The 21,317-nt window shown below is 41.4% G+C and overlaps 1 protein-coding gene across 1 annotated transcript in view; it reads left to right on the forward strand.

Moving 5' to 3' along the window:
• The window catches only part of adam22 (ADAM metallopeptidase domain 22), a 49,139-nt gene that overhangs the window by 4,506 nt on the left and 23,316 nt on the right, over nt 1-21,317 (forward strand). The window contains exons 4-6 of the mRNA XM_034553371.1: nt 12,384-12,450; nt 16,460-16,542; nt 20,497-20,560. Coding sequence (XP_034409262.1) covers nt 12,384-12,450; nt 16,460-16,542; nt 20,497-20,560 — 214 coding nt within the window. The remainder of the gene's footprint in view (nt 1-12,383; nt 12,451-16,459; nt 16,543-20,496; nt 20,561-21,317) is intronic.

Genomic DNA, 21,317 nt, shown 5'->3' on the forward strand with positions numbered 1-21,317 from the left:
TAAAAATCCCCCTTTTTGGCTTCTTTCTCTCTAAACCTTTCTGTGTTTGCTTTGTTTCGGTTTCCTACTCTTTGAGACCGTGGCTTGTTTGTCTCGTTTTAGCCCCCAAACAGAAACACACATCCAGTGATGCTGCCTGCCTGCTCTTCACAGCGGAAGTCACTCCCCTACTGAGAGAAACGTTACATCACAGGAATTCCCACGTTTAGAGGATATGTTTCCGTGAAGCCTGCAGCTCACTGCGTGACACATCAACCAGTCATGAATAGAAATGTGTCGTCCGCACACACAAACAGACATGTACACACACATGTATGCACAAGCTGTCCCACATGCATGTGCACTTTCATCAGCACTTGGTTGGATGCCGACTCATTGAGTCATTATTCATGTGCTCACAGCATCCTTTTTCAATATTTTTCTAAACGATGCTGAAGGTCCATCATTATGTTAAAGGAAAGGAAACTCTAAATGAAATCCTTGTTTTTCGCTTTCCAGATTGAAGTAGCCTCCATGCAGACAGCTCTGGGCAACAGTTTGACACGTGTGGTTCTGAATAGGAATGAGAAACTGAGTGCAATAGAGCATTGTACTGGGTGACATTCAACTGTCTTCTCTAAAAATCGTTGTACTTTTTGTAGGACTGAAACAACTAAATCAAACATAGTCGCAGCTTCTCATGTGAGAGGATTTGTTGCTTTTCTTTGTTTTCTTTGATCATAAACTCAATATTTTGAGGTTTTGGAATGTCGGTCGGGTTAAAAAAAACAAAACTGGTGTTATAGGAAACTGTGATATTAAGAAATTAAACAATTAGTCAATTAATTGATTAGTCAATTGTTAGAAAATGTATCTGAATCTATTTTGGAAATTAATTAAGTGATTAATCAAGCAATATTTTATGGATCCAATTGTGAATATCCGCTGCTTTCAAAGATCATTGCAAATTGAATATCTTGGAGTTTTTGAAACTTCAAGCAATTGTGACAAATTAAATTCTACTGTGCATATGGTGGTTGGCATTGTTAAAGTTGTGGGCATGTTTTGTTTCTTGGCTTCTAGTTGTCAGTCCCTCATGAGGCAGATCTCCAGCTCCTCTATGTCTGAATGTGTGCACCCCAGATTCTTCTTCTTGCTGCCCTCCTCTCTCATCATCATCATCATCGTCCTCTACCACACTCCTCTGTGAACCGATCCTCTTTTGAACCGATCCACCCTTTACGGACAGCTTTCATGCCAGCATATTAAACCCAGTTGATGTGTGTGTGGGTGCAGGAGTGGGAGTTTTTCTTTAGCTGAATGGGCCAACAGTTTTCTTTTGGCCTCCAGTAACAAAACCTAGTTCTCTCATCTTGGTCAAAGACTGACTCTGCTGCTGTGCATTGTTTTGTGTTTAATTGTTGCCATGAGCAAAAGAAAGATGTGTTTTTTGGCTCTAGTTGTTGGTTGTACTTATTATCATTATTATTATTATTATCATTATCTCTGAGTCTTTGCCTCAAAGTTAATGTTTGCAAATAGACTGTGAATAATAGGTGTGCAGGCGTTTTGTTTTAAAGTTATATGTCTTATGAATTTTTGGGCAAATGTTAGTGGTTAATTTCAGATATAAACATTTTATTTGGTTTATGTTGTCCCCACAAATCTTTAGCAATGCTAGACACTCTATGGATGGCAGCGTCTGTTGGACGGTCGGTCGACCACTTTGATCGTCAGACTTCGGTTGATTGACTGAGAGGAACTCTGTGATTGCCATAACATTGTGCACAGCCATTCATGGTCTCTGGAAGATGAATCCTACCAACTTTGGCGATCCCCTAACTTTTCCTCTAGCGCCATCCTGTGGTGAAAATGTGTGCACAATTTTTTGTTATCACTAAATACCTAAAGAACTAGTGACATTCTACCATAACCCATCAGCCTCAGCTGTACTTTGTGTTTAGTGCTTATTAGCACATGTTAGCTTGCTAACATTGAGATGCTGCATGATTTAGATAACAAACCAACACTAACCGATGATTAACAGTTAACCAACAAGATGAGTGCCTTGCATGCAGGGTGCTGTGGCTGAAGTGACTAACAAGCAGGCCAACTGCAGCGATAACTTATGAACATGCAGGTTAAATCCATAATTTACTATTAGCTGCAGCGCATGCACAAAACAGGCAACTAAGTCCCCAGTTCACCTTTCCAGGAGAGATAGCAGCAACATTGTTGTGTGTATGTTGTGAGCAGCCCCTTTTCATGTGTATGAAGGTGAGTATGATATTAGCAGTAACACTCAAGACCCAAGACAACTTCCTTTGTCTTGCTTGTGACGTGAAGTTAAGTGGGTTAGCGACAACTTTGGGCTAAGTGCAACTTAGATGGGCGGACCAATTATATGACAAAAGATATATTTTCATATGCTAATAGACATTTCATTTTTAAGCTTCCATCCATCCATCGACAACTATTCTCTTCACGGTCATCTAGGCTGTCTAGGCTGTCAGCATTCACTGAGAGGCAGGGTAAACCCTTGAGTGGTGTCTATCCTATCACACAACTTGCACAGAGAAAACATATGGGGGGGGGGGGGGGGGGGGGGGGGGGGGTCGGATACAAATTGGTCAAAATGTTCTGTATGGTGAGAATAATCAAGTATGTTAATGCACAGTCGTTAGTTCTATCAGTAGCAAAATGTTTTAGTGACATGAGTCAACTATCTGAACTGTGACAGTCTATAGAGAGGAGGAGGGGGTTGGTAGGTCATGGGGTCTTTCCTCCCCCTCTGTCTTTCTCTAGCGACTATTTACCATTCATGACATAGCTAAAAATGTGCACAGGATGGGGGATGCCTCTTTTTAAAAATATCTCCCTCCACCCTAAACCACACGCACACACACACACACACACACACACACACACACACACACACACACACACACACACACACACACACACAAACACACACACACACACACACTTCCACTTTCGATTGCCCCCACCCTCCACACTCACTCTCTGTTCAGCCATGCCCCTATTGCCCCTTTGCCCCGCCCCTCCCGTCCCACCTGCTCTCACTGAATAATAGATGTTGCTTTAAGATTAAAGAGGCACACACACACACACACACACACACACACACACACACACACACGCACACACACACACGCACACGTGTGGGTGTGTTGGTGGTTTCCGGTTGGTGCATGGTGAAATTGAAAGGGAAACATTCAGACCACGTTAGGGCTGTCCTCAACCAAAGAAAATATCAATTCACTAACACTCAGACAATTTTGTCGACTCATTGATTAGTTGATTTAATTGTCAGATCTGTAATATATATATGTTTATTATCAAATTTATCCACCAAAATTATAGTAAACATCAATACTTTTTAAATCACAATTACAACTAGCTTGTTTTTGCAACAGTTTAAAATGATTTGATAACACTGTGATGATACAAATCCATTGGAAGTTAATTAAATGATATTATTGAATTCCTGCCCAGCTGGAATTAATTGTGTTGTTGAACAAACCATTGACCAGGCTCGTTCCTCTCAGCTACTATTATCATATATTCACCACATTCATTAGAACGCCTATTAGCCATTCTATCTTATGTATTCAATAAACTGCATAGTTTCTAATAAGAAACAATAACAAGATGGAAGATATAAGCTTTACTATGCTAAGAGTGGTTATGTGTCTGTCTGAGAAATAGTGAGGCAGTGAGCAGAGGGCAGGTGATTTTATCTTCCTACAGTATATAGGTTATGTATGTGTGACAATGAGTGCAGATAGACAGGTCCAACTGGGACTAGAGAGTTTCATAACCTCTTCAGTGTTATGAAATAGTCCGCTGCAGCAGCATTAAGAGAAGAGGGCTTCTCCCTCACCTCATGTGCCATGTTGACACTGACAGACACTCAGTGTATTATTATTCCTACCACTTGGTTGTGTCAGCTTTTCCTGCATGCACACAAATACGTTATGCAAATGCTGAGGGTCAGTTGCAGGCAAAGCTAAATGCATTATTCATTTTTGTGAAGGGAGTGTTTGTGCATCATGAAGGCGTTAGCGAGGAGGGGGCTGCAGGGGATACAGCACTGATGTAAACATGTAGTCCACCTCACTGTCAGTTTGACAAGAAGCTAACCAAACATCCCATGGTTCAATGGTTTGATGAATGTGCACATATGTGCTGGTGCGTCTGTCCATGGGCATAATGTGTGTATGTGTGTGTGTGTATGTTTGTTTGAAGAGGGTTGTTACTACCATTGCAGTCGTCAATGTGATGTGAAAAGCTGCTGCAGAGTCTTTGTGAGTGTCGTCTTGCTGGGCCTCAGGTGCAGAAGAGGCACGTTAAGTGTTGTTTTAATTAGATACAACAAGACTGGATTTAAAGAAATGAGGCTCCGATGGAAAAGCAGGGGATCAATACTAAAGAGAAGGAAAACAAAGAGAATTGGGCAAACAAAAAAAATCCACATTTCTTAAATTTTTCTCACTCTTGTTGGTGATTTTAAAGTGCTCGATCTAGAACCTTTTTGCCTTAATTGGTTGCATCCTTACTTTCATGACACCAAGCTGCTGCCTTAATGAGTGTGGGTACCCTCAATGACACAGTGGGACTGTGACCACACACGTAATCTGTCAGTAAGAAGGAGTAATTTCTCTCTTTCGTGAGCTCAAAAGCTAAAAAAATAATCCCTCTTGATGTCAAATTTACTTTGAAACAAAGTTATGTTTATATGCATTGTTGTTCACCAAAATTATATAATATTAATATAATATAATAATAATAATAATAATAATATTAATTATGTATTTGAGGGCTGCCCAACATGTTCGTTATCAAAAAACATTTGCAAAGCTGATTCTTTCCCCCAAAACTATTGTAAACCATTGATTGTTTCATCCATGTTTGCACCCCAGAAGCCTTTTTCTTTTCTTTTGTTGCCACATTTATACACTGTCATTAGATAAGATCAGCAACAGCGTGAAAACTGCGTCAGAACTATGCATCTCACAGTGTCACTTGCATACTTGTACAGGTGTGTCTCTGTGCAAGTCTAAAATACAAACAAAAAGGAGACTCATTTATAAAAACAAAATCAACTGCATGGTGCTATTGAATTTATATATATAGCTATGAGTGGTCAAAACCTCCACAGGTACCTTAATAAAGAAAAAAAAGTAATTGTAGACTTATTTTTAATTATTCTCTTTTTGCAGGTTGGTATGACCGTAAGCGGAAAGAAATTAATTTTGTTTCTGGTTTGTCTTTTAAATTCCGGTGGACATCCACATTTTGTAGGAGGTGACATGATCCAACACCATCACACAAGCCGAAGATATTGAATTAGGAATGTCTGCTAGTTTACTCAGACAAATATGATTTAGTTATATTGTTTATACTTATATGATCAAAGTACCAGATATTTCCAACATCATGTTTCAACTGTGAGAGTTTCCTGCCCATCAAAGGCTTACAAAGTGCTCATCTTACACTGTCTTTGCACAAAATTATCGGGATTTTTATTTCAGTAACTATGACGACCAAAATAAATACTACTTGTTTTTGAGCTGCATAGTGGGAGGAGTTACTGGTTTTAAAAACAAGAAGCTCTTATCCACTCGCAGGACAAATAGGTGCGTCAAAATGCCTTCCAACTGATGTCATGTCCATGTTGACTTCACGACTTTGTCCGTCTTTGAGTGGACTTTTGCTATTTGACGTCTGAAAAGTGTGTCGGCATACGGCGGCCTTGGACCGTGATAGGTGCTGATGCTGTGGTGTCATCTGTGCGCATCCCTGCACTGTGTGGCGCGTGCATGTGTGTATTTATGTGTTTGTCGCTTGTACTTACATGTGCATGCAGCCTTACATACCCACATGTGTGTGATTTAAGTCTTTCTCATGTCCCAAGATAATTTATCGTCCACCCGTATCTCGCTCTCCTGACATTCGTACAACCCAACTCCACTCTTCTCCTCCGTTTCCACCCCCATCTCTGTCTCTCCTGCGCCAAACCCAGTTCTGTTATTTATTGCAGAGAAGCGTGATCTGATTTACTGTGGGCTTAATGAGAAAAACCCAGAGGTGTGTGTGAGAGAGAGAGAGAGAGAGAGAGAGAGAAATAGTTAAGGATGAAGAGAAAGAAGAGGACAGAGAGAGACGTGTGGATGTCCTTCATGCATCCTTGAGGCTTGGTGGGTTAAGTAAGTGCAGGAGATCCGGAGTGATAGAGTGTGTGTGAACCCTGAAAAGAAAATAGTCCCTGCTACCTCTCCTCCTCTCTCTCCATCCCTATCCCCTACTTTATGTTCTTTTCTCTCGCCTCAGGCGGTGCTTCTCTCTCTGATCACACACACACACACACACACACACACACACACACACACACACACACACACACACACACACACACACACTTTAGCACATAGTTTCAGCTATCACATTGGGAATCATGTTTGTGATTGTGTCTGTGAGTAAACGCAATGCTCACAAACAGTATATTACAGGTTGTGTTTGCTAAGTGTCTCGGCGTCACAACCAGGCCATTGTATTTACAGTCTGTCCTGTAATATAAGGGAGTGAGTGCATGTTTGTGTGAGTTTGTGGCGTGTGTGTCAGGAAGGTGGATATAGATTAGGCGAGCCGGGTTAATATAAAGAACAAATAGCAGCATGGATGTTTGCAGTTGTTTCACACTTCAGAGGCCCTGGTCTGCAGGAGCTATTTTGGCATTTTTGAGGACTGATAAACAGTATTTAACAGGGTCACATTATTCTAAAACTCATATCCCCAGTTCATATGAGCAGCAGTCTGAGGTAGACAAATCAAATTACATTCTTTTTGTGTCCTTTTAGTAAGAAATCTTCTCTCAGTGTTACTAATTTAGGGATGCACATATTTTACCAGCCTGTATTTGCCTTGTTGACTACTAATGGCCCCGATGACAAATAAGATGATATTTGCTGATGGCAGTGGTCAATGTTTATCTGTTGTTTTGCATACATTTTTCTCTCTACATGTTGGTTATTTGCTGTTGGATTCGGCCTACAGTAACCAGCTTCTAATTCTGAGATGAAGTGACTGGCTGGACATGATTGGACGGGAGTGCTTAATGTGTCACTCGTAGCCTTGTCAGTCCAACGAAGGGTGACGCAGCACCCAGTATCCTACAGTGGAAACGCGGCGAGCAGCATTCTGTCACCCATACCGGGATCCAGTCCCGGGTGAGCGGAGTGCAGCAGCAGATAGTTGATGCAGTAAAAGATACCCTCCAGTCTCATATTAGTTTCAGCTGTACTCTAGAATGTATTTCTGTCTTCATCCCTTCTATTAGAACTGTGTCAGGATGCGATCTCTCTACGGGAGTAGAGCAGGAGCAGGAGGGAGAACAATAAACCCAAAACAGTTCTATGGCAATCCATCCAATAGTTGTTCATATTACTTAAAACCACAATTGCCACCCTCATGGTGGTGTTAGAGGAAAAGTCAGTCGTTAGGATTCATGATCTGGGCAAAATGAATGTCTGTACAAAATGTCAAGGCAATCCATCCAGTAATAGAGATATTTAACACATGTGGAGGGTTTGTGTTTGTAGTCTTTGCAGGATGTCAAGCGTTGAATTGCCGGCCTCCTCTTTTATGCTCCATCATTCTTCTTCCCTATCTCCTTATATTCATTTATGTCCCCCCCCCCCCCCCCCCCCCCCCCCGGCCCCGTTCTCTTCGGTCGAGCCGTCTCGGCACAGTTTGCAGGATTAGGGGAGACAAAGAGAGATCCAGGAGCCGAAGACAGGGACAGAAGGAGAGACTGTTGTTCTCTCAGCAGGAACAGATACTAATGCCTCTCTCAAGACTATTGTCTCTTATAGATTACTCCTTTTCTTCATGCTAAATAAAAATCAATTGAAAAGATGGTTTACCATCAAGAGATTAACTATTTAACCACTGCGCAAAGCCTGATCGATTCAGTGGATAGATGGAGAGCACATTTTTACCCACAGACAAACACATAATCATGTGAGGGATATCTTATCAGCTGAACATAAAAAAAGTCCAAATTACTTGGTACCAATTCTACAGGGCTCCAAAGGTCTGTCACCGTGGACCCTGTTTACATGGCGTGGAGTTCACTAACAATCCACATGTTGTCACAGATACAGATGTGCATGCTCTCCTTCGTGCCTACAACATCCCCGCCACTGCATAATTCAGGAGTCGACTCAATTGGGCTTGTGGTTGGCGTGCTTAAAACCTAACTGCATAATGGAATGAAGATCGCAGAGAGTGGAAATATAAGCTTCCTGTTTGATTCTCCCCCCCCCCCCCCCCCCCCCCCCCCCCCCCCCCCCCCAATATTTATTTTTGTGAGTGTTAGTATTCCCTGTGCAAAAAGAGGTGGGATCCCAGTGAGTGTGCCGGTGGATATCTGATAAGTGATTGGAAAGTGAATGAATTATAGCCTGGAGACCTTTAATGAGGCCTCAGTGGGAGGGAGGAGGCTAGAGAGGAGGGTGGTGGGCAGGTGCAGCTTTCCCCAAAAAGAAACCTCCCCCCCCCACACTCTTTTGTCTCCTTCCACCCCCTTCCTTATTTCTCTTATACACCTTTTCATCTTAACACCCCCCTTCCATATTTTCTCTGACGCACTTCTCCCGTCTATTTCCTCAGCACTCCCCCATCCTCGTTACAGACGCCTGACACAGCACATGTTCAGTCCTTTGTGTGCCAGTTCATTACCGGGTTGAATGAAAAAATCCATATATACGGAGCAGAAGTCCATTTGATGACTACAGTGCTTGTGTGCAGATGTGTGCGGACGCATCTGATCAAATGTATGCTTCTATTTGTGTGCTTTGGTTGTTTTAAGAAGAGTTTATGAAAGATTGGCCTGCCTGAAAGCAATGAAAAGCATGCTGCCCCAACACTTGTGCCAGTCCTTTCGCTCACACACACACACACACACACACACACCCTTACACATTAGTGCTGCCAATATTTGTGCTGTTTTTCATCCCTGTGTTATGGCGGTGCCTGGCGACACAGATCGTGAGAGGAATTTTGTTTACCACACGTAAACTTGGTTTGTGTGCATGATTCAAACTGGGTTGCCACGGCAGATTTCTGTTGTGACTGACAACCAGATGGACTTCTCACTGCTTCAGTCAGTACCTACTTTAATAAAGTTGAATCAATCTTTTCAGAGCAACATTTTCCAGCAGCTGAAGCAGCATCTGTGCTCTTAGATTTATTTGTGTGTATGTGTGTGTGTGTGTGTGTGTGTGCGTGTGTGTGTGTGTGTGTGTGTGTGTGTGTGTGTGTGTGTGTGTGTGTGCGTATGCGTATGCACTTGCGCACGTGCGTGCATGTGTGTGTGTGTGTGTGCTGACTGAAGTAGAGAAAGCGAGAGAGGGATGTGATTACTTTGTAAATGACTGTTCTAGGTTGGGTATCGAATGTTGTAAGCTGAAAGTGGAGAGTTTGCAGATCCATTTCTGAAATCTCCTCCAGGCCTGATTGACAGCTGGACGCCAGCTCTCAATACAGATGTTGCAGCGGCGACAGAGCCAAGAAAACGTTCCTCCAGTACAGCGGAGGATATGCAGACTATTTAGAAAAGCAATGAACTGAGATAATGGAAATAACAGACACTGAAGAGCAGGAGATGTGTGTGTGCTGTTCCCGTCATCTCCGTTTTAGCCACACACCTGGTCTGACACCTTTAGGTGCCAGATGCCAAACAAATATGTCTGACATGAGATAGACCACGTATGCCATCATAAAATCTGTTACTTTAGGCTCTTGTAGTGCTTATATTTCTGTTTTCTGTTTATTTAACTTTTTTCTGTTTATTCTTGTTAATGAAGTCCTCAGCTTCGTTTTACAAACCGCCTTAACTCTGATCATCATTATAAATTGTTGTCGTAAAGCTGGATTCTAAGAGGTCTCTCGCAGTTATGCATTTATACATTATGTGTACGCATGTTAACAGAAGGAAGGGGGGTAGTCTCCGTGGGGCGTGGGGGATGGGGTCGAGACTGGATCTACGCCTTTGTCTGTTAAGTAAATTATTTAAATCCCATAACAATTAAAGCTGAAATCTGTTATCAGCGTCCACCATTAGAAGCCCATGTGGCGGCCTTGCTGCCTCAGTATGCTCCTCGCCTGCTTCCCCTGTCTGCGCTCAGCGTGGGGCCGGATAAAGATCACAAGCTCTGAACCTTAAACACACATCCCGGCAGAACAAAGGCTAACAGCGCGTGTCTGTGACCCAGGGACTCTCATGCACTCACAGAACGTCTTCATCACAGGAGCGTGTGAATATTTTGACAGCGATCCTTTTTGTTTCAAAATGTTGATAAAGTGTTACCTGCGTCTCAGCAGTCATGGCGTGTTTCATTTGCAAGATGTTGTTGAAAGTCTGCGGTGAAGTGTGATCAGAGGTTGGATGGTGTGAAGTGTGTACAATGGGGGGGGGGGGGGGGGGGGGGGGGGGGTTGCCTGGCTTTTTTTCAGGAGGGAGTTTCGGGTATTGCATGATGGGATTTCTCCTCGGTCCCTGATCTCTGTATTCACCGCTTCTCTTAACTTTACACCGGCTCTTTCCTTTCGCCTGTCTCATTATTCCCTCCTTGACAGCCATTCTCTCCCTCTTTCCATTTTACCTCACCCTCTCTCCTCTTTACTTGCATTTTTTTTATTGCTGTAGAAAACTGCCCATTAGTCATCTTAGAAAGCAGTGTGCGTGCATGCTGATGTCAGGGGTTTCACTTAAATAATGTACGCTATATCATCTTTGGAAAACTTTTACTTCCTGAAGATAATGCTCAGATATTAGTTAAAAAAATGTGAATTGTCTGCCTTCAAACGCAAAACAATCTTATTAATCTTACTATGACCATTAATAAGAGCCTGGAATCATAGGATGTTTTTTTAGATTTGCTTGACATGACTGAAACAATTGAACCACTATTAAAATACTTGCTGATTCATTTTCTGTAGATGAACTAAATGATAAGGCAGTTTTGAATGTGTCTCTTGATTTCTTTTTTTTTTTCCGTCAATGAATCTTATCAACACAAATATAACACAAGATGTCACACATTTACTGTCAAAAAGAGGGTCATTGAAAAGTTTTTATCTGTACAATATGTTTCTCCAGTTTTATTAATTTCATATATCTTAATTAATGCATAAAACTTTCCAAACTGCGTAAGTGACACGGAAAAATTGACACTGAAAAAAAAGGTTGGTGTGTTTGGTTGGTGAACAAGTTGAACATTCAGCCCCTCTTCTTGTCGATGTTGACAGGAAGTTGGTGTTGATTGAAGTCTCTCAGGTGCAGTGCAGCTCGTGGCCTGTTCAGATACTGCATACTCTTTTGTATTTCTTGTACTGATAAACACAGCAGCCTTGCAAGTCATTTAGTTGCTTTGGAAAGTTTTTCAAGGCTCTTAAATCACCCAAATTTATAGTTTAATCTGATAAATATGTATTCGTTATGCTGATTTTAGCCCACCGTTTGATTTATATAATGCTTTCTTTGGTACAATGTTGGCTTTAATGGTTCTTAACATAATATGCATTGTGTTTGTGTGTGTATTTGTGTGTGTGCGTGCGCGTGTGTGTATACAAGTTTCAGATTACTGTCAGCTCTGGCCCCGCTCACTGAATGTAAATGTAATGTAATAAAAACCCACTCCTACACTGCTGTGTGTTTATGTATGTGTGTCCATGTTCAGGTCTGAAGAAACCCCATTCATATGCCGCATTCCAGTGTGTGTGTGTTTGTATTTGTTTGTGTGTGTGTGTGTGTGTGTGTGTGTGTGAGTGCAACATAGCTCATACATCTCTGTTTGTGTTGGGGCTGCAGTGTGTTTCTCCGTTGGGATTCTTGGGCCCAGCTCTGCTGAGAAAGCACACAGACCGATTTCCTCTTATTTATGCCACTCTTTCTCTTCCTTGCTCTCTCAATTTATTTCTTGCCTCTTTTCTATTCTGCCTGTGTCACTTGTTTTACTACTTACTGATCTTCGTTTGTCCTTCATTCCCCTAGATAGATAGACTCTCTCACACGCACGCACACACACACACACACACATACACACACACACACACACACACACACACACCAGCCATTTGGTAGAAGGCTGGTTTTGTATAATTGTGTTTGTGTGAGTTTATGTGCTGGAAATAGCCTTGTCCCTGTACGCTGGTCATAATTAGCCGGGCTGATCCTCTGAAGCTTTGTGCTGCCAAGACCGAATACAATCATCCTATAAAATACACGCACGCTTGCATATCTGAGTGACACTTGAATGAAAATCACAAACTTTCTAACTTGAATTATCTTTTTTTTTTTTTTTCCTCTCTGTTCCCAGTGATCTGCTGTCATCAGGGTACGTGGAGAGGCATTTGTCAGAGAAAGGGAAGACTGTCGTCACCAGCGTAAGATTCTGCAAATCATCTCTCCTCTTGCTCACTCACTCTTCCATTAGTAAACAGTTTGCAGTCAGAAGGAAAGCTACAGTGTTTTGCGGTGCCGTGCTCTTGACATTCAGAACCCATTTACCCTTCGTATTACCACGCAAACTGTTTTCGGTTATGTGGACAAGGATGAGAGCTTTTTAACACAAGCTGTAAATGCATGCAGAACACACTTAATTCAAAATGCCATTGGATCTTATGTTAAATATCTAATCAGATCTCAGCCAAGTTAAAATACAATCTGTACAGTTTGAACACATTCTTAAAGCTGCTGTAATCAATATGTTGTACATCAACAATGGATCAAATGTGTGATGGGAAACCCACAAAGAAGAAGCTTATGCTCATGATTCGTCAGCCTTGTTTTCAACCACATTAGTGTTGGCCGCGGTTCTGTACATTACCTGCTCAGACAGACACAGTTATCAACCAGCTGGTGAACAAACACAGTGGAGCATTTAGCAGCTAGAAGCCATATTGCCGAGCTAAAAGGAGACCGAGAGAGTCCTCGAATGACAGTGGACAGAAACACACCTCCCAGGGAATGCTGATGTTGCTCCTTTTCTGCTGGATGTGTGGTGATTGAACAAAACGTGGACCAAAAATATCAAACATTCCCATTCAGGAGACAGGAAGCTACAGACAACCCCCGTAGGTTTTTGCAACGGTAAAATAAGTATAGCCCTCACAGCAGCATTGTTTCCATTGCGCTGTATGTTCAGAAGTCCACCAGCACCGCCAAAAACCTGTTTAATACCAGACGTAAATGTGAAAGACTGTCAGATGTATCCAGACAACATATCCATATACACATCACATGTTAGTACCTAGGTGTATAAAATAGCCAGGTTCAGTTTAGAGACATTAGAGATAGACACAGCGCACAGTGGCTGAATCGACTGTGAGTTGTCCAGTTTCCATTTCCTGCAGAGCCCACAGGTTCTTCTCCCTTCCTGGGCCTTTTTCTTTGGTTAATGTGTGATTTTGCACACACAGAACAATCAAAGCCCATCCAGATGTATTAGTTCAGGGGGTCAAAGTGGCCTCAACCTTCCACTGACATGAAATTAGGATTGCTGGGATAATCCTCTGAAATCTGGATTTGGGTTACAGGACACCCACTGTGGCGTCATGTTATATCACTTAAGTGGGGGATTATAATGGTCCGGATTTATTCAGCTAAGGAGCAGATTAGTGTGATATTAGATACTTCACAGAGAGGGATCCAAATCATTACACCTCATATGGGATCTAGTCCCTTGTAATGATGGAACTTATTACAAAGCAGTCTTTCTTTGACTTAAGTCACATTGTAGATGAAGATCCAGAATGTCTTCTGTTGTAATGCTTTCTGCTTTAGTTAGTGAAAAGAACAAGAGGCTCTTTCCACTTTAGTAATGGCTGCTGAGGAAGGTTAATATGAGACACGCTGCTGCTTGTTACAGAGTGGAGGTCAAAAGCCGTTGTAACACAGCAGCTGTTCATAAAGGTCCACCTCAGAAGCCTCTCTGTTCTTGAGGTACTGAGGTGATACAGGTAGTCCATGCTGCACTGCTAAATGTGGCAGCTCTTGCTTTCTGCACACAGTTAGTTTACTGAAATTAATGTAATCAGTGTTTTGTGTGCAAATCAATCATCAATCATTAAAAATGTAAATATGCAGGTATTAGCATTACAGCTAATTTGCGCCCGTAGTCCCCTTGTTATTTAAAACTGATGACCAAAAAACTGCTGAAGGAAGTGTAGCATGGTATTAAACAAAGTACAGTTGCAACTTATACATATATTTTTGAATAAATATAATGACATTCATCACAACCTTTGTCCTAAACAATGTAATTGAACAACATAACCATGTAAGTATAAAGAAGTTATAATCAACCTCCATAAACACCATATATACACCATTTAAAGCTTCTCACACTGGTGAGGTTAAATCTCTGAACAATATGATGATGTAATAATAATTGGTTTTGTTATAGAGTACTTTAAGTGTTTGTTCATGTGTCTATTAATATGGAAACTGCAATCAGAAATCAGCGATCCTGCTCATTAATCTTCAGCATCCACCCAGAGCTGTTAAACAAGTATTGATAGAGTACATCAGTACCTCTAATAATAGTATGGCATGCACAAATACACTCATGTACACTTATGTACACACTTTATGTCTCATGAATAGTAAAATATTATATATCTGTGTACTTTCTTTATCTAATTGCCAAACTTTCAGTGGGCAAAGTGTCCTACTTGTTTACTAACTTACTGACCTTCACCTCTCATTGTGCATTGTGTCTTAGATGATTCACACACACACACACACAACACACACACACACACACACACACACACACACACACACACACACACACACACACGCACGCACCCTCTCTCTCTCTCTCTCTCTCTCTCTCTCTCTCTCTGAGGATGTACCCATGGCACTGGCTGGTTTTGGGTGTTTCTTGCTTTGATGAGAAGTGGAGCAGAAGGTTCAGGGCGACAGGGGGAGGAGGGACGCTGGGATATAGTAGAGCACAGCACCATTTATAAATAGCCCTCACTGTCTCTTCCTCTCACACTCGCACTATGTTTCTTTACCCAACGTCTCTCTCTCTTCATCTGTAGCTCCAAATAGGTTTATCTAGTTTACCTAACTTGTACAACTTATCTCGTTGCAACCCACATGTTTCATCTCTGTGTGAGAATATTCAATGTATGTTCCCTCTCTTGTCAATAATGCACAGCTGCTAACTGTGCTTTAGTCCTTTTGGTTGACTCTGGCCGTGCATTTTTAATGGTAAATATAGAGGAGAATGCTAAGAGTGACATAATTGGGACTGAGAGAGAGAAAAACAACACAAATCTGATTTATCTAACTGTTGCAATTTAACTCCAATAATGATAACAGTTTATGCAGATCGCACACAATTGTATAACTATACATCCATGAGGACCAGGATCAGCGTCTGGTAGGCACATTTGGCTAACTTTGGACAGAGCAGGCTAACTATTTCCAGTCTCTATGCTAAGCTAAGATAAGCTAAGCTAACCAGCTGCTTATCACACACACACACACACACACACACACACACGAGTTGCATCCATTGTCTCATCCAACGCTCAGCAAGAAAGTGTATTTCTCAAAATGTCAAAACATTCCTGGGAAGGAAACCTTAACTTAATGCTACAGCATACAATACTATTGAGACACAGTGTGCTTCCAACTTTTTGGGGTACACCCTTTTCTGTTTCAGCATGATCATATCTCTATGATGAATCCAAGTCCATAAATAAAGTACCACAACAAATATATACATGCACCCTCACACAAACTCATGAGCCGGGCACAGGGTTTGAAATCCACAGAGAGAGCTGGAGGTAGAGGTGGACGAGGCGGTGCGTTGCTGCTGTGCATAGCATCAAACTGTAGGGCAGAAATTGATCCTCTGATAAAAGCTGCGTTTCCTGAGGGAGACCGGCTTCCTGCCTAATGGCTGTTAGGCAGCGAGAAATGGACCAGGAAGAGATGGCCTGCAGAGCACTTAGACACTTAGACATCATACACGTCTATAGGAAATAAATCTGTGTTTATGCTTGCAGATAGGGGAAGAAACACACACACACACACACACACACACAGACAGACAGAGAGAGAAAGAGAGCGACGACAGAGTTGTGACAAGGTGGACAAACTTGTGACTGATGCTGTGGCTTCCTATTGTGGGTAGAAGTCGGGATGGAGGACAGAGAAGTCTCAGAAGGGGTTCAAACACAGATGGTAGGATGTGAATGGGTTCATCTCAAAGTGTGTGTATGTGCCACACGAACAAACACACACATAAAAATGCACTAAACGCACACGTCTACACCAAGTCATACTTACACTGGTCTCTGTTTGAGTGCATGAGATATTTCATGAGGAAACCATGTGTCTGATCTTAATCTGTGAGTGTTTGTGTTTTTCTCACAGGGAGGAGAGCACTGCTACTATCAGGGGAAGGTCAGAGACATCCCTCACTCCTTTGTGGCTGTCTCAACCTGCCACGGATTGTAGTAAGTACAAATATTAAGTGAATGTGTATGTGTGCGTGTTCCTCAGCCACCATTGCTGCCTTTGCGTGTCCAGGTAATCGGCCATGCTCCCCTTTATTCATTAGGTCAATGTAATTAGTTTTAGCCAGCCCTTCTCTGTCACTCTGCATTTTTCGTGATGCAGGTTATCATTCGCACTGACAGGTGCTGCTCAGGCGTCTTGTCTTCTCTCGTGAACGTTGGTATTTTTAGAGTTTGTGCTCTAAAGCAGAGAGATGGGTCAGAAACAAGGCCTGCTGGGAGGAGTACTTGTACGCTGCATATGAGTTATAGTGTGTGTGTATATATGAAGAGAAGAGAGGCAAAATTGTATACTCTGTTACTGAATGTCATTGTATGCGATTAATACAAAACTTGCATAAATTGGCACCGATGAATAATCATGCACATAAAATACGGATTTTCACAGTTGCCTCCACACATTTGCTGAAAGGAAACAGTATTTTCCCAAAACTGTGAACATACTGTGAGATGAAAAAACCCACACCAAACCTCATATGGTATATTTTGTATGAGCTCTTTTTTTTACAATTTATTTTTTACATTAATTCTTTTGGGTTTTTTAAGTAATTGAAAACAAATAAAATAAGCCAGAATGTATAGCATTATTCCTGTAAACAAGACAACAAACAAGACAAATCCTTGTCAGTTTAATCTATAGCTCATTCATTAGTAGGCATCTTTGTATTCATGGGTGTTTCCTTTTGTTTTGACAAGACATTTTCATATTGCATGACAATTAATTCTCTAAGAAAATAGAGAGGTATGTGTAGTGGGTAGAACTTTGTAATGGTCTTAGTTGTAAATAAAGGTTTATGAAGTATTTTGCTTTCATTCACATCGGCACATTGTGTTAATCCTCTTAACACACCGTCCACACCAAAATAATCAGTGCAGAGAAATATATTCAGCTAATCGAAGGCAAGTGGTCAAAACGAGATTGATACTTGCCGAATAAGCTAAAAGAAGCTTTTAATAATGTTTGCATATTTCATGTGATTGTGGGATCCTGTTGGGAAATGTGTCAGCACAGCAAATTGTGTAGTGCCGCACACTAAATAATGAAAAGTAGGGCATTAATTACTCAAACCCAAACAAGGTGAATGTGTTGCACATGCAGTCCACTGTAGGACAGATTAGGATATAATGTGAAGAAGTGGACGTAGTCAAAGTGAAGTCCTTGTTGGTTCGTGGGCCGGCCTTCAATGGCTTAAGTTCAGCATTTTGGCTGTTGCCATCTTGGATTTTGGCCGTCGCATCTTGGCTTTTTGGAACCAGAAGTAACGCGAGAGGGTGGAGCTATGTACAACTAAAATTTAAGACATTTTTAGGGACCAAAAAAGAGTGTTCCAATTTACTCTCATGAACTGAAAATGCACTTTGAAAGTGTTAAAGTTGTAAGACACAGATACGGACCACCCCCAAACCGGAGAAGTCCTGTCCTGTCAATCACAAGAAGGCCACGTCCGAAAGCATTCCCAGCTTTATCATCTATTTTACTCTAAATGGGTCCATAATCTACACAAATGAACATTATATTGTATGGAAGAAGACGTGAAACTAGCGATTGAGACCAACAACTCATGTTTACAATGTTCACTGAGGTAATAAATCAAGTGAAAAGCATGGTCATTTTCTCATTGAATTCTATACAATCAGACTTCTTGCAAACCAAAGGAGTCACCCCCTGCTGGCCATTAGAAAGAATGCACGTTTAAGGCACTTCCACTTTGCCTTCTCTTTTCAGACCTGAAGGCTGTGCTCAGAATGTGACAGACAAGATTCAAAGTGTTTCTTGCGGACTTCTGTTCTTTCTATTATGGTTAAAATGTGTTGCATGGTATAATACAGCTGTCATGTACAGTATGTATTTGTAATATATTGTTCAATGGTGTAGAAAATACACCTAATAGAAGTAGAAGAAGATGTATTTGATTGAAATCTCAGTTTTTTATTTTTTTATTCTTACTGTAATGTGGATATAAAATAATACACAAGCTGACAGTATAAAGGAGACAGAGACACACCCATAGTTTTCTCAGCACACACTCGTTTGTGTGTGTGTGTATGTGTGTGTGTGTGTGTGTGTGTGTGTGTGTGTGTATGTGGGTGAGAGAGAGACAGTTAGAGCAAGGGAGTTTAGGGAGTGCACATGGTGTCTGGGGGTTAGACATTAGAGGCAGAGTATTTCCCTTATGCTGAGTCAGGTGTTTACTGTAATATACATCCTGCTCTCTCCTCTTTCTCTCGCTGTCTCGCTTTATCTTACAAACACACACACACGCACACACGCACACACACACACACACACACACACACACACACACATGCAATACAATAGGGTACTAACAGCATACAGCAGGACAGTGCTCTCAGAAGACAGTTAACTATTGACTCAGGTTCCTTTAGCGCATCCTCCATGTTTTACATTTGTGACTGAAATGCAAAACCTCATTCTGGTTAAGAAATGATCAGCCTGAACATTACATCATATCCCAGAAAAGTATTTAGACTCATAGTAAATTACGGGGTGTGGTTTGATCAAATGCAATTTAAAATGGAAACTGTCATCAGTTTTAGATTTAAATGTAAGCCTAGTCCCATCCACTTCAAACCAATAAGAGGGTTTAAGAGGAACTTAAAACACAAACAAACACATTTCTCATGAAATAACCAGAATTGATTGGCATAAAGATTGTGTGTTCATGTTGGATCTCATCACTAATTGCAAACGGCTGAAAATAGATTTTCATGTCTTTTAAAATGGAAACAGTGGAGGAAATGTGAATTTCCCCTTGTTTGTCTTAGCACAATGACCAGTGTTTTGTTTGGGTGTCCAAGAAATATATAAATAATATTATGTGAACTTAAATAAGTGTTAAATTGTACATGCTACTACACTTTCTTTATGTAAACTATATTATTTATAGTATTACATTTTACAATGACACAAGCTACTGAATGGACTTACAAAACAATGCAGGGAAAATAAAACACTAAGTACAACACGAACAGACCAAAAGGTTTGTAAAGTAATAGGCTACACATTTTTATCTGTGTTGCCTTCTTTTTCTGCGTGTGTAATCTGCTGTAAGTGTAACGTTGGACCCGGACAAAGAGTGCATGCTGAAGGTGATTTCTGTGTGTTGAGGGCCAAAAGGAGGTAGAACCCAGGCAGTGGGAACAGTAAGACTGACTGTGTGTGTACCTTCATGACTTTGACCCGACCAATCTCCTAAAAGCTTCAGATAAAGTTAATTCATGGACGACGTCCATTACCGTGCACACGCAGGTGGGCAGAGAGACGAAAAGACCTTCACTCGGCTGCTAAATGAGAAATTGATCTCTGACTTTTTAGAATGATTGCGTGGTCAAAATGATGTGTGTCTGTAGGTTGTGGCCTCTTTCTCTCATGCCTTTATGTGGTGAATGTATTCAGAGATGTTAAAAGTGCATATGAAGTCATTACATGTTTCAATAAATGTGCGAGAGAACCATCATGATTTGCATCAACCTTTTGCTAACATGCACTTATTTCAAAAGTGTCTTAGTCATTGGTCAAGCCGTTTAAACTCGTGGGTATTGTTCCAGAGATACAATCCTGAGGTGACCTTTAAGCTATGCTGCGTGGGGGGAATCTCTGAGATGATTGGATGGCCTTTTGTTTAACTTTACCTTCCACCCCTGCTAAGCCGTACATGGGCCAAATAAAGAAGCAGAGGATTCTGCTCAGTTATTATCCTGACAAATGATAATAATACAATAAAGGCCCCTGGGCAAGCACTGAAATGGCTCCTCTATCACACTGGTGGCTCAGGAGGAGTTGAATTCAGATGCATTATTCCATTTATTGATGAATGAAACAACAGCAAAAACTAGTGTTGATATGTGCTTTCCTCTCTCTCTGTATTTCAGTGGGATGTTTTTTGATGGCAATCACACCTACATGATTGAACCTGGAGGACAGGGCAACAGCAATGTAAGTACTCTTCACAGAACCGTATATATGTACTCTGTAGGAGCCGGCGATGGTTCCTCTTTTCATCTTGTCATGTGCAGCTGCCTCTCAGCCCTGTAGATTATTCCACTATCAGATATTGTTGCATCAATATTTCATTCAAAATTGAGTAATCCTTTCTAGTCCTGATGGCTTTTATAACAACGGAAGTTAATCCTTCAATCGTCAATGTTTAGGCTTCGTTAGGCTGGTTTGTCAGAAACATACTACGACTATCTCGTGTATTGGCTTTCCTTCTAAACACAAATGCGTGGCTATGTATTCATAGTTAAGCTGCTCCAAAATCTTTAATTCTTTCTACCTGGTTGGACATCACTGTGCACCAGGACTGTGTGTGCAGCACATAACTGGTGAGAAACGTGTTCCTAGTATTACAGGATTAATGCTTGTCATTTATAGTCCTGAGGGGAGGTTTGGTCTAAATCAGAGTCAGTTACAGATCACACACCAGTTGTCGCTACTTTTTCTAATGAGCCGTGAGTGTGGCCCGCAGGTCTCAGGACGGAGAGATTTGATGGGTAACAAAGCCAACAGACAGCAGAAAAGTCTACAGCCAATTAGAAAATAACAATTACAGGCATTATGGTGGCAACGAAAGGACAGATCTGAGATTGTCTAAAGACGCCGTGAGCATGAGAGTGAAAGAACAAGCCGCTGATACTGTGTGTGTGTGTGTTCTTTCTGCTCTAATTAAAGCGTCCAGAAGAAGTGTGTTTCT

The sequence above is a fragment of the Cyclopterus lumpus genome, chromosome 16 (assembly GCF_009769545.1).
Source record: "Cyclopterus lumpus isolate fCycLum1 chromosome 16, fCycLum1.pri, whole genome shotgun sequence".
NCBI lineage: Eukaryota > Metazoa > Chordata > Actinopteri > Perciformes > Cyclopteridae > Cyclopterus > Cyclopterus lumpus.